General features: G+C 36.3%; 1 protein-coding gene across 2 annotated transcripts in view; it reads left to right on the forward strand.

Moving 5' to 3' along the window:
* MLIP (muscular LMNA interacting protein) overlaps window positions 1-11,955 on the forward strand; it is a 107,352-nt gene extending 95,397 nt beyond the window's left edge. For both annotated transcript variants that reach the window (XM_027645067.1, XM_027645068.1), the window contains 3 exons: window positions 2,022-2,078; window positions 9,557-9,591; window positions 11,643-11,955. In XM_027645067.1, coding sequence (XP_027500868.1) covers window positions 2,022-2,078; window positions 9,557-9,583 — 84 coding nt within the window. In that variant the 3' untranslated portion in view covers window positions 9,584-9,591; window positions 11,643-11,955. The remainder of the gene's footprint in view (window positions 1-2,021; window positions 2,079-9,556; window positions 9,592-11,642) is intronic.
* Window positions 11,956-14,548: the final 2,593 nt, after the last annotated feature.

Here is a 14,548-nt window from a genome sequence, read left to right on the forward strand (position 1 = left end):
TCTTTAGTTTGAAAAGAGGGTGCTATCAAAATAAAGGAAGTAAATGTATTTCTTGGACAAAAATTACTTTTCTCAGGTCTAAGGAGGGACTTGAGACCTTATACTCAAGGAGCATGGTAAGGCAGAATCATGACTGAGAGAGGCATTTCAGGTTAACGGGGTAGGCAATGAATACCAGCAAGAAAGGCCAGGATGAGATAACGCAATAGAAGTGCATTTTTCATTGTTTGGCTGTCTACAATTTGAGAAAAAGAGCTGCTGCAGTCTCAGATCACTACCTGACTGTGGGGTTTTTCTTTCTTGGAAGCAGTGGACCATTCTTCTCAGAAGGCTTAGCTGCACATCACAACAGGATATGATCAATACTTTTCTTCTTGTCTTTTTGGTTGACCCTTCTTGCTTTGCCCAGAATACAGAGATGCCATATTCTGATGAGGCAAAGGGTAACTCAACTCTTGGGTTTATTCCAATGAAATACACTTGCCAAGATACCGTAAGTGTTGCTAGAACTTTGTATCTTGGTGCCATTAAGGACTGCCCACCCTGCCCACCCTTGGTAGTCACAGGGTGCTGAATTTGGAAATGGGACTTCTGTCTCCCATGAAGACCATCAAACACTTCCTGTGTGTGCTGCAGCACTCGGGTGGTGTGAGGTCTGGGGAATGCTTTGGTGGCTGCCTGGCTGATGCTGGAAGCCAGGCGAGCAGCAGAGGGAGGGATGTTGCCACTGGGAGGGTCTAGGCTCCTTACCCATTCCTTACACTTCTTTTGCCTAAAATTATTTCTTTGTAGAAATTTATTGAATAAATAAAATTGTTACCTAAAGTTATTCACTTGTCTTTTCGTTTTGGGAAATAATAATAATAATAACAATAACAACAACAACAATAATAAAAGTTAAGTGGTTCAAAGCTGCTGTTGTTGCTAGAATTGATTCTTTCTTCCCTGAAAAGGAATCAGGGTAAATTCACAAAGGGAGAGAGCAATACATAGCAGATCCATAATGTAATTTCAGAAAATTAGAGTACATTCCACTTCAGTATCTTTCTTTGTGTGCTGGGCCAGTTTAGCAGATCCATTTTGCTTCTCAAAAAGCACAGTGTCAAAATCAATTTTCTTAGAAGGGCAATATTTTTAAGCAACATGTTTGTTGATTTACTATTTGATCTAAATGCCAAAACAAATTAATGCCTTTGGTAATTTGAAAATAGCAGGCTTCTTCCTGTCTTGTTTTTATAGAATTCTAAAATACTCAAATACACTTTCAGCAATCTTTGCTTTAAAGAGAATGTCTCTGTATCACTGTATAGGAAAATGTCACAAGCTTGTGATCTTGACATTGCCTTTATAAGCTCCAGATAATCTATTTACCTGCATTCTAATTAAAATCTCCTTGAAATTGGTATGGTTCTTCACTTGAGTCACATCCATCAAACTTCATTAGTCATAGAAAGACATACAATGTTCAAAACACTGGAAAGTTACTGAGATCTAAGACTCCTTTCTGCACATACTAATTACTGTTACACAGCATTTTTTAGTTAAACATTTTTATGATTTATGTCTGTGAAATTTTGAATTAAGGAAAGCTCTTTTGGAGGAGATTTAAGAAGATATTCAAAGTGACAGAAATATGGTTGCAGTTTTCAATAACTTTATGTGCATTATCTCGTACTAAATGTATCATAACACAGGTGCCCATGCTGTGATTTTTACTCGAGATGCCTCCTTGAAATTCGAAAGGAATTTATCCCTTCCCCACTCTTTTAATTATGGGAATATAATATAAAAAAAAAAAGGCCATACTTTTAAATAGATTTTCATACAGACAAGGAGTAACAACAGAGAGTATGCTGAACACAAATGAGATCTCTTTGCCTTGCTATCCTCCGTATGTCTGAGGGTTTGGGCTTTAATTGTTAAATTTTAGCGATATTTTATACAGAAATTAAACTGATTGTGGATTTCTTTTTCCGTTTTTTAATCTTATATTCTCTCCAACTTGTGACATCTTTTCTCAGAAGCCCAGTCATCCCATGATGCCTATTCCAGAAAATGAGACACTCAGCTCTAAGGAGGTAATCAGTTGACATTTAATGCGTTTAAGCATTTGCATGCTAGTTTTATCATTTACGTATGTAGCTTGTATGGAGTTGATCAGCAAAAATGTGCTGAGCTTTCAAACCTACTTTTTTCCAGTGCAGGGACTAGATAAACATTAATTGTTCTTAATGATTAACGAAGAAAAGAAACAGAGTTGTTTTGCAGCCTGTGTTGAGTATGTGAATTTCGAATAACACTAACATTTACACTTGAGGTTCCTGATATGTGCTGTTGGGAAGTAAGCAAGTGGGAATTGTTAATTTATGCAATTAGTCCTATTTAAATAACACTTTCCACAATTTTCAGTCATTGATATAGCTTCTGTTTTAAATACCAGATACTACAACAGCTACCAGAAGCACTTATAATTAATTAACTATCGAGAATTACAAAAAAGACAGTCAAGAAAACATAAAAGGTAATTCAAGTTTGCCCAGTATCAAAATTCAGTGTCAGTTTTATTTGACTTTGAAGAAGGACACAAATTTTCTTGAAGTCTAAGTTCAGGGGCCAATTCCCTACTACTTTTACATATCTTAACTCTAGGTCCATAGCGGTTATCACCCTAGATAATTAATTCAGTGAGAGCAGACGCAATTTACTAGTCATTATCCATTTTCTCTTGAGACAGAGTATATAAAAATTAAAAAGTTTCTGCTGGTACAGGCAAGTCCTTTTTACCAGCAAGGTCATGAACATGAAGCTGATTTATAGCCTCAGTGTTGAAATAAACATAATGTAATTAACTATCATTACAGTCTTTACTCTGGCTTTGGAATGTAATAGAACATCTTTAATTAAAGGACATTTTCAATATTATTTTTGAAATTCACATTTGAAGGCATAACTTACTACCAATAACAGAGTACGTTTATGGCAAAGGATGAATTTTTTACTGCTGAGACCTTTTACAAGGCACATGTTCACAATTATTTCACTAGTTTTTTGATTAGTTTAACAATACAGATAGGAATGATAATTAAATCTTTGTAACTCAGTGTATTTGTAATTTATTATTTTAGAATTTGATTCTAGTTTCGTTAAAAGCAGAAACACGATAATTTAAATAAATGAAATGGATGTTTGCCAATAATTTCTGCCAAATGATTAACTTCCTTGTTATTTTGAAAAATATTGGGAGAGTTTTGGGGTCAAGGCCTTCACATGTTGGAAAGAGAGGATTTTCCTGAATTCTGAGTTTGTTGACAACATATCAATATATTCACACAGTTTATCTCAGTTTCCACTGGAAAAAAAAATGGTAAAAAAAGAGTAAAAGAAAAAACGTTGATATCTCACTTGTTGGGTGGATCTGCACCAGGAATATATAAGCATGAATGTAACCTCTTATTCTCATGTGCATTCCTGGCCTCTCTGTGCAGGGTGTCAGAGGCTTAGAGCTATTTCATATCTCTTTTTGTTTGAATCTTCATCACAGCCTTCTAACCTCCTCCTTTTTTCCTTGCCTTTGACATTTCTGCTTGTTTCTACATCATCAATCCCGTTTCCTCTGCCTCCCAGGAGCTGCTTCTTGATTCTCTCAAAAGCAATGTCTGCTGTGGAATTATTCAAAAAAAGACCTAAAATGCCCTCACAAAGAGAAGTTAGACCACAAATACCTTGCAGATCTTCTCAGATATGTTATTTTTTTCCATCTCATCTGCAAAGTTTCTGAAATATTATTGAAGTTAAAGTATTTCATTAGAGGGTGGTGAGAGAGACTGTATAGTTCTGAGGATAAATTTGTTGTTGAGATTAAGTAGGTTTGCACCACACCAGGAACTCTAAAATCTGTGTGTATATATACACATATATGTATATATGTGTATTTGTATAAATGTGTATGTGTATGTATGCATGTGTGTATATGTATATTTGCAGCCTCTGATGATGCAGATGATTTTCTTGTATTTGAAAATAAGATTCGGAAGGGAAACAAACAGCTGAATTCTTGTCTCTCATCCTTCTTCTTTACAATTTACACATCGAGGGAGAATTTTGCAGATCTAATGGAAAGATGGATCTTTCAGAGAGCATTCTTTAAGGGACAAGACACATAATTTAGCTGAGGCATTATTAAGATCAGTTCAGTAAGTGAAGCATCTCACACTTACGTTATAAAGTCAGACTACCGTGAGTGAGATATTCTCGAAAAGAGTTTGTGGTACGTTCCGATTTAGCAGTGAGAATAAAAGTGCTAAGTTCCTTTGATTAGAGGCCAACTTGGTCTGTTCCAAGACAGGTAAAATATATAGTGTCTTCTAAAAATTCCCTTACATTTAAACAAACACTTCAAATAGAACTTTAATTTATTAAAAAGCTTAAATTTATTACAACCATTGCAGCATTTGTGCCTTGACATCTAGAACAAAGATATCTGATAAAATTGTGGTTGCATTTATAAGGACCAAGAAAATCAACTGAAAAGAAGATTTATAAGTGCTGCTATCAATAAGCTTTGTATTTCCTTTGATTAACATCTTGTTGGATGACAGTTATCCACCACTTAATGTTAGCTAGAGGCAAATAATTAGTTTTAAAGTTGAAAAAAGTGTAAGATACCATTTTGTACAGCTGAGCAACATGAGTATTTATTCTAGTTCCCTGGGGCTTGTCACTAATGTGTATTTTGTAACTATGACTATGCAGACGAACTCCAGTCCATGTAGCTACATCAGGAAGAATTGTGTCAGACTCACCACAAGCTGTTCAGGAAGTAACATCAAGAGATGACACATTTAATGTTTTCTCTATTACAAGTCAAAGAAAATATTCTCCAATGAACTATTCAAAGTACTTGTACAGGGCATGAGATCTAACTTTTTCCCCCAATTTTTAATCTCATTTTTATCAGAGGAGGTGACCAGGGCACACCATGCTGGCATATGGGAGTTGAGCAATGTCTTTGTATGTTTAGTGGGTGGCAGAGAAGACACAAATGTATCTAGAGATTACCCCTTTTTCTCATTCTCAGTTAAGAAGGACTGAACAAAGGCATCTGTTTCCCTTGAGATCTATTGCTGGAAACAGAAGTATGCAGCATTGATACCCAGAAAGATTTATACTATCTTGGAGACAGATAGGAGAGCAACACAGAACCAGGATCAGCTCAAGATATTTGAAGCAGTCTTCTTAGCTGTCCTGAAGGTGGTGGCTTCTTGGAGACATGTTGTTATTGAACTGTCTTTGAAGAACAAACAATTTTCACTCTTTTCTGTTTTATGTGGTTGTGTCTTCAGAATTGGATGTTATGATGCTTTCCCTTTCCAGTGCATTAAAAAAAGGCAAGGTATGTCTTGGTTGATAATTTTTAAAATCACAACAACTTTCAGGCACCTGTATTGTTCCTTTCTATTTAGGAACCTATCTTGATTCTAGGAACAGTTTATACTGAATTTACACTTTAAGAATTTACATAACCCAGAAGTCTCCACCTAATTTAAAATGTCTTTTTTATCAGTGAATCTTGTTTGGATGATGAACTGATTAGGAAAAATCCTGTCAAGTTATAAGTCAAATATTACTCTTACTTCTACAATAAGAACCTTAGATCACTGTCATATAGTCTCTGCCCTCTTCATCTGTAATTACATATAGGCTTATACTTCTCCTGTAATGTTCCTCCCTCAGAGTGAAAAAGTCAGTGTGATTTCTGCAATTCCAAAAAACAAATGGATGGGTAGATGCTCTGTGAAACATAATCACCTCCTTGACCCTTAGGAAGGAGTGAGGGAGGGAAAGAAGATAAGGTACTCCTAATTTCTGTGTAGTAATTTGTATTGTTTTCCTCAAAGAAAAGTATTCACTGAAAATTAAAAAAAAAAAACAACTTGTATTCAGAAGAATAGCATTCTATTCTTCATGTAATTTTAGCCTCATTCCGTAAGAGCATGTACCAAGTAAGATCTACCACTTCTCTGTGAAAGCAGGAAAATAAATAAGGGATATTCTCCTTGTGAAATCCTCCTCTACAACCAGTTGATTTTAAATGGAGGAGATCTGAAGGATACTCCTTGGAAACCTAATCAAGAGATATGCCACTAAATAAGGGATATTCTCCTTGTGAAATCCTCCTCTACAACCAGTTGATTTTAAATGGAGGAGATCTGAAGGATACTCCTTGGAAACCTAATCAAGAGATATGCCACTAATTTTTGATACCTACTGTTTTCCTTTCAAGTAAAGCTAGTGTTTACGCAGGTTATGATGTGTGAATGATATAATCATTCCCAGAATTATACTGAGTCAGAATTTTTAGAGAGAACATGGGGCATATGTATATGTATAGTCTCAAAAAGGCATTGCATGCGGGCACTAGAAGTATGTCCTCATTACCCTTATTCCTCTATGACTTGCAAAATCCCAAGTCTATGACACAATTACTTTAGGTCCATGTAATCTTTTGCTGAAGTTGTTACTCTATTTTATCTGTTTGTTATGCATGAAAGATCTGCAATATTTACTTGAGATCTTAATAGCATCTGTAAGGCCAATAGAAAGATGATTTCATTGACTTCAGTGGTGACAGGGTTTCACTGACTGTGTTTTGTGCAAAATAGCAAAAGTTCTTGAAATTTGAAGTTCTGTAAAAATGTCAATAAGGTCCAAAGTTCTGTTATAAGTTGCTCTTAATCTTTATTTACTTAAGGAGTGTTCCTAGTTTGAAGTCAACAATAGGATTAATCATTGATAGGTTCTACATATAAGAGGAAAATGCACCCATTTTTTGAAAGTGTCCTTGTACTAAAGAATTTATGTAAGGGGTTTTGCTTTACATTAAACAGAAGTTCCAACCCAAATGACATTATCACAGCAGACTGATGTTCTTCCAGTTGAAAAACCCTCATTGTATCCTGGATTAGTCTGTAATGATCCAGCTCTTGCATGCCATTCAATACCTTCTCAACTTGTAAAGAAGATTCGCTGTCAAAGAAAGAACAGAGATGTGGCAGATACCCTAATGAAAGTAGAGGGAACTGTACTGGAAGCACTCCCACTCAAATGTCAACTTTGTTCAAGCCCCTTTTTCCATTTGGTGCTGAGAGATGTCCTTCCCAGCATGCAGACTTATTGGGGCAAAAGTCTGCCTTGCTCCTTGGGCTTTCCTTGGAGCATGTCCACCTGTCACATTGTGGATGTACTGTTCACTTTTTGCTTTCAGTCTTGCCTAAGTTTGCAGCCTTGTTTTCCCCAGACAGTGGAGAGCTGGTATACACTAGTATGGAAGAGCATTACTGCCAGCTCCTCTTTGGAGTGATGGTTTTACTATCCTTAGTTTATTTACTATCCTTAGTTTATTTTGACCAAGCCAAGGACTGCAAACCTAGGCTCTCTCCAGTATAACTGTTCATTTGGCTAAAAATTTAATGACCCTGCAAATGAGCATTAAAAGTAGAAATAACTACTTTTGCTAAAGGAATAAGATATTCAGGTGTCAGCTGTAACAAATTCTTTAACCTCCAAAATGGATGAGCCACTGAAAGGAAACAGTAAGCTGTAGCCTTCTAAAATTTATAAATAGAAAGGTAGGTCGAAACAATGCACATTTCTAAATTCTCAAATAAAACATTTAAATATCAGCAGACATACTTTCTATTTACTTTATAATTTAACAATGCTTTAACCTTTATTTTTTAATACTTTTTATATACAGCAGGAAGTTTATACTTGCAACAGGTAGTTAGGCAATATCTTCTTGTTTTAAATAAACACTTTCAGTTATAGGCTACTAACATGAAAGAGCATTAGATCACCATGCATTAACAATGAAAAAGCATTTTATGCATTTATAGGATTTTATTTCCAATGTGTTGACTATAAAAAGAATTGCTTTAAATATATTACTTTTATGGTAAGTTTACATTAAAAAATCTGAAAGAGTAGTAATATAAGAGTGATAAAGAGAAAGTTTGAAATGTCAGTATGTTGTTTAAACTGCTATTTTAATATAATTCTACTTGGCTTTAAGAAACAGCTGTTGTATTTGGTCTCCTTCAAATAGTGGTAGGAGTGCTGTATAATAGTTTTAGAGGGAAAGAGCTTGCCCTGAATAGGTAGTCACAGTTGTACGTTGAAGGAGGCTTTTTTAATATTCAATACCTAAGTAATGCATAGGTAATGAGAATCACAGACTCAGACAAAAATTAGTTATAGTGTTTGACCATTCTTACTCTGAAAAATATTTTTCCTTATGGCTAGTTAAAATTTCCCCCCTTGTTACCTCATTTTCTTTCACTGTGCAAATCTGAGATGCCTATAAACCCTGCTTAAATAGCTGGAGAGGGAAAATGGAAAATGGATACCCCTTAGCCTGCTCGTTAGGTTAAACAAGCGCTGTTGCCACCCCTCATCTGTCACATGTCTTTCCCAGAAATCAAGGAACACTTTCAACCATCCTGATAGTCCTCCATTTGGTTTTCTCTGCTTGCTTGACAACTCTTTTTTATTGGGAAGGCTCAAAAATGGAAACTATGTTCCAGATGCAGCCTCACTAGTGCCCAGCAGAGGGGAATAACTTCTCTCAACCTGCTGGCTGTGCTCCAATTAATGCAACTGTGTATGAAGTTATCCTTCACCACAAGAGTGAACTGAAACACATTCAGTTTGGTGTTGACTAGACCTCATGTCCTTCTTGGCAGAGCTGCTACTTAGCCAGTCACTGACTTATAACATTGCATGGGTTATTCACTTCCTCCATCCCTCCTTGTCCCCATATCCTTGTCCCCTGCCAGATGCAGGATTTTGCGTTTGCCTTTGTTCACAAATCTCATGCTAGCCCATTCCTCCAGTCTGGAAAAGTCCTTCAGTTTGGAAAAGTCCTTCAGAATGCGAATCATACCCTTGGCATATCAGTCTCTCCTGCCCATCCAAGTTAGGAACATTCACAGACTTCCTGGACATGTAGGATCTTCAGGACCTTGATGGAGATGTCACCCTGGCATCCTCTGAAACACCACCTGGAACAGAGATTTTAAACCACTATCTTTTTAGACCAGTGTCCCAGCCAGTTATTCGTCCACTCCGTAGTGTACCTTGCTCCTCAGTTTGAGATTCTAGGTGCCTGTGGCAAAATCCTTACAAAGTTGGAGGAAAATAACTCCTATGTCATGTGAATGCAAGGGTGGCCATGTACCCTGTCCTCCCAGCATGAGGTTTAAAAAAGCATGAGTCTGAAATGTCCTCTGATGTGCATTTAGTCAAGGTGATGCTTGTCTGTTGAAATCTGCTGTGTGCAGTAGACTTCCTCAAACATGTCAATGCATGAAACATCGTTCCCTGGTTCAGTAAGCACAGTTGTAAATTAACAGTGCAGCAAACCAGTGCTTTAAAAAAAGAGAAAGTACTTACTGTATGAAGTTGTCTGCTGGTTTTTACAACTGTGCCTGCTTAACATACTGCAGTTTTTATTCTCCTCTCCACTTTGTTTTCACCTTTTATTTTCATTTTTCTATAGGTTTCCAAAGAAAGAGGTTCTGTTTAGCTCTGATAGTGAGTATGACTTCTTTTCTAACTTGATTACAGTCACAATTTGAATATGTAACTACTTTGGTGCCACTTTAACAAATTTTTATGGCTTTGATTAAAAAGATGGTAGGCTGCTTTAGCTACACAATTTAGTGTTTGGATAATAAGATGGCTATGTTTGATGAAGGATTTTCTAGGAATAATTACCAATGCAGAATAATTCCAATTCTTAACATGACAGAATAAAGTCATAATTGGATTAATTTTAAGTGGTATACAATCAAAAAGTTGGAAGAGATTGAGCTATAGTCTGGAATTGGATAGTAAAGTGATGTCAGGGAAATAAGATTTTTTTTTTTTTAATATTTGAGCACATAATCACATCGTGCCATGGTTTGCTAGAGTTAAACAATACCATATTAGAAATAATGTGCTATGCTTGAGAGCAGATATAATATAGTACTTAACAAGGGAGGTCACCAAACAGGTGATAGTGGAAAGGCTGAAAGGTTCGATGCCTTTTTTTTTGTTTTTTTACTTGTTTCAGTCTTCACAAAAAAAAAAAAGAGTAATTATAACTAAAATTTTATTTCAATTATTATTAAGAATTTGAGAGTAGGATCATGGAGAGAAATGGAAAATAACAACTGAAGGAATGCTGGGGTGAATTGGAGTATTCAGGATGGTACAGCCTAATGAAACTTACCTTTGAAATACGCAATTTCTCAAACACTAGTGATTAGCAGGATGAGTAAGTTCCCAGAAAACTGGAGAAAGGCAAACACCATGTCCTATCTAAACAAAAGAGGAAAGAAAAATCCTAAGAATTACAGAAAAATCAGTTCTAACAGCATTTCCAAGACAGTGGAACAAAGTATTAAACAACACATTTGTAGGCATCTAGAGAGTGGTAAGGAGATAAGATTACTTGTACCCGGACATGTCAGAAACAAATCCTATCAAGTTGATCTCATTTCCTTCTGTGACAGCAAAGTAGATACAGGGATGTGTTTTATACACAGTCCCACACGACATTCATAAGCAAGCAAAGCAGATATGGACTAAATTAAATTCACATAAAGTAGATACATAACTGATTGGAAAGCTGGACTCTGAGAATTGCTGCCAAAGAGGACGAACATCTCATAAGTATCCAGAATGCTGTCTTCTATATAAAACTATATGTCTTCACTTTAAAACTTTATCATTAGTTACTTGCTCAATCACATGGACAGTAGGATTACCCAATTTGCAGCTAATGCCCATTTGGGAGGACTTACAAGCAGCTTGGAAGGCAGGATTTTAATTAAAAAAATGTCACTTACAAGAAGGGCTTGAAATAAATATGGTAAAATTCATTAAAGATAAATACAAAAAAATATGAAGAGTGCAGACAGAAAAGGCATGATGATGTTACTGCAGGTGAGAACCTGAGGATTATAGGGGAGGACAAACTAAATATAGTGGAAGAGGTGATGATCTTACAAAAAATGCCATTCCAGGGAGATATTGAAGAGAGTGTTTATAATATGATAGAGGCAATTACCCATGTCTGTTCAGTATTAGTGAAAAATCAGTTACATGGGATGTATCATGTCCTCGAACAGATGAATAGAAATAAGGACAGAGTAGAGGCACAGCAGTTTGTGTCTCTTCATAATGGACTATTATAACGGGATATTAGTCACTTCTCTATCTTTCCTGAGAGTAGGAGAAAGAGAAATGCCCAAATTTCAGGGAGAGAGATTTAGTTTGGATTTGAACAGTTGCAGCTCTGTGAATTTTTAAGTCTCAAAAGCAGTTTGCCTCCGGCTGCTGCAAAGACGGGCAAGTATCTCACAAGGTAGATCTGGTCTGCAGCTCTCATCTGCTCCCACAGCTATAGCACAAATGAGGTGGCTGAATATATCTTTAGGGTTTGTTTTTTTTTTTCTGTGAAACTATGAGATCCTCTTGTTAGCTAGATCATCAGGTTGTATAAATGAGAAAAACTAGGTGACCTGAATGCATGTTACACATCTTACTAATCTTTATGTTTGACCTTTTGGATTCATGCAAAAACTCTTCTTTTGCAGCCCCAAATTAGCATCAAGAGCTGAAACTGCATTTTGAGGCCCATTTCTGTACTGAGAAGGAATCCACACCACAAATGTTATTTAAAGCACCATTAAAAAAAATTGCTTCCAGTATGATAATTTTAAACAAGTAATAACAATCAAATATTCTTTCAAGAGATAATCTTATATAATAGCATAATTAACCCCAGAGCTACACACTTGAATATGCCATTTCTTGAAATGCTTGCTGTTTTAAGAGATGCCCAATATAACACAGCATATTTTATTTAGAAATAATATAAATGTTGAAATTAAATAAAGTTGTATTTTTGTTGCAAAGTGTTTTTTTGTGATTCTTGTTATTACTCCTGTAAATTTAACTCCATGTGTTTCAAATAGCTGAGAACAAATGCCAGCATTGCCGGGGAAGGAATGCTCCTGCTTGCTTAACCTTGGTCACATTTTGACACCGCACAGGCACTTGGGTTTTGTGAAGTAGTCCAGGGACTATTCATGTTTGTGCCAGCATTCACAGCAGTCAGCATGCGCAGCGATTTTTCCCTGCCATGCATATTGATAGCCCTTCTGGCCAGCAGGGTCTGTGCCAGTTGCTGAGTGCAGGCAGAATTACTGCAGCATGAGGAAGAAACATCACTTTCCTCTCCACTTTACGCTCCTATGTTTTTGATTCTGTGCTGCTTCCACACAATGTTGTCCAAGCCTGGATCTTAAACAGTTTGCTTCCCAAATGCACTATAAAAGTCTAAGGAACTGATTGTCTATGCTTGCATGACTTAATTGCCTTCTCCCCAATCTCTTGGTCCTTTGAACCACAAATCACCCTCAGGTATGTATACGCTCAGGACCCTTGCATTGCAGCCCTCTCCTGTGCAGGAGTGTTTTACCTCCTGATACATTCTGGTTAAGACTAATATTTTAATGAGAATTGCTGCTGCTTTCATTAAAATTAATGTGATTAACTATTTATGAAATACTACTATCAGTTAAAACATTAAATTTAAAACCGGCTTAGGCTATTCAGCCTCTTGCACTGTTGGACCTGGTGTAACTTCAATCCTACTTTTTTAGCTGTTGGATTCTGGAACTGTGAAAAGAGAAGAAAAGGTCAGCAACCAGTAAGTCTCTCTCTATGGGCAATATATTCGTTTTTTCCCTTGATACAGGAGCATGTATGTCCTTCATAATATTGTGAACAGATTGATACAAATATAAGGGTAGGGTTTTTGTTTAGTTTCTTTTCTCAGTGGAAAAATAATAGAAGTTAAGTGTCTACACCTTGTGAATAGCATACCTATTAACCAGATGGTGGGAAAAAAATTGAGAAAAGCTCATCAGTGAGTTCAAGAGGGAGTTTGTGGGACAGAAATCAACACATACAAATACAACAAAAAGTATTGAAAACTTAAAAAAATAGATATAAATTCATACATATAAATACACCTATAACTATAAATGTGTTAAAAGTACTGTAATAGGTCTACCCACCAAGGACCTAATAGTATTTCTTGGTTTCAGTAAATCACTGAAGTGGGTAAAATTCATATTTAGAGCTGATGTGTGTGTGAGCCTCAAAAGTCTTAGTATGCTTTTCTGCCCAATTTTTTTAAGGCATTTGCTTTGTTCTGAATTTGTTCCAAACCCAAATTTATTTTCCTTTTGAATTTCATTTTTGTAGAGCCCAAATCCATTCTAGTGTGTCTAACCAAGAGAATTATTCACATGGTATGGTTTAGGTTTAGGTTTTAATTTACCTAGGTGATCAACTGAAGCCCATAGGTGAAAGGAACACAAGCAAGAGAAAGAACTGCTAGGATTAGAGAAAGGACTAAGGAGAAATCCATTTTTGACCTCTGGATTTTTGAGTTTGTTCAATTCTGCATACTTTAAAAACAAGTTTTGCTCTCTGCTCAAACAGCTTTCATCTATGAATGAAAAATAAGATTATATTGGCAGTTACAGTCTAGTAACTCTATCCTGTAAAAACAAAGGAAAAAGTACAAGGAAAAAAATTCTTTAAGGAGAGATTATAAAGAGCAAAACAACATGAAAGTGATCACTTTTTCAGCAAAACTAGAAAATTAACGGATGCTGCTTATTCAATAGTGTAATATATTTAGTCCACATTCTGCTGCCTTTACCCTGCTTTTATTCATTATTTTATGGTAAAACACACATTTCTGTCAGGATAACAATGACTGCTTATGTTTGGTGAGGGCTTTTTGCCTCATCTGCTCTTGCAGTCTGATACACTGTGTTCACCCCATTGTGTGCATGCTTGTGGTGATTCTGTTGTTGCTATGTGCTACAACTTAAGCTAGTGAAAAAATGATTTATTAGAGTTGTCCCAAGTGGTCAGAAGAGGAATGTGTTTAGCACGAGGCATATATTTGGACAGTGGTATAGAATGTGACATGGGAATGAGAAGCAGAATTCATTACTTGAGAAAATTTGTTTGTTGCATCAAAATAAGGACAGCCATTGCCCCAGCATTCAGCTGGCTGCCATCCAAAGCCTGGTTTAGTGCGGCACAGCTCTGTGGTCTTGACTTGGTTTTAATGAGAAAATTGCTTAAATATCAGGAAGTTCACAAGCTAATGCTGTGCAAAATAAGAAAAGTGAAAGCACAGAGAGAAGGATTTTCTTAAAAGGGTAATAATAGCAACTCTGGGATGCAAAGGGAAAAAAATCTGTACCTTAAGGTATAAAAAAAATAAGTAAAAGCAGGGAGTCAGAAAGTGGCAACTCAAAAACACTGAGGATCAGCCTGTTATGAGGATTTAGATATAGGCTTATGAGGAGTGACTGAGGGAGCTGGGGTTGTTTAGCCTGGAGAAAAGGAGGCTCAGGGGGGACCTTATTGCTTTCTACAACTACTTGAAAGTAGGTTGGAGTGAGGTGGGGGT

The sequence above is a fragment of the Corapipo altera genome, unplaced genomic scaffold (genome assembly GCF_003945725.1).
Source record: "Corapipo altera isolate COAL_440 unplaced genomic scaffold, ASM394572v1 2, whole genome shotgun sequence".
NCBI classification, from domain to species: Eukaryota; Metazoa; Chordata; class Aves; order Passeriformes; family Pipridae; genus Corapipo; species Corapipo altera.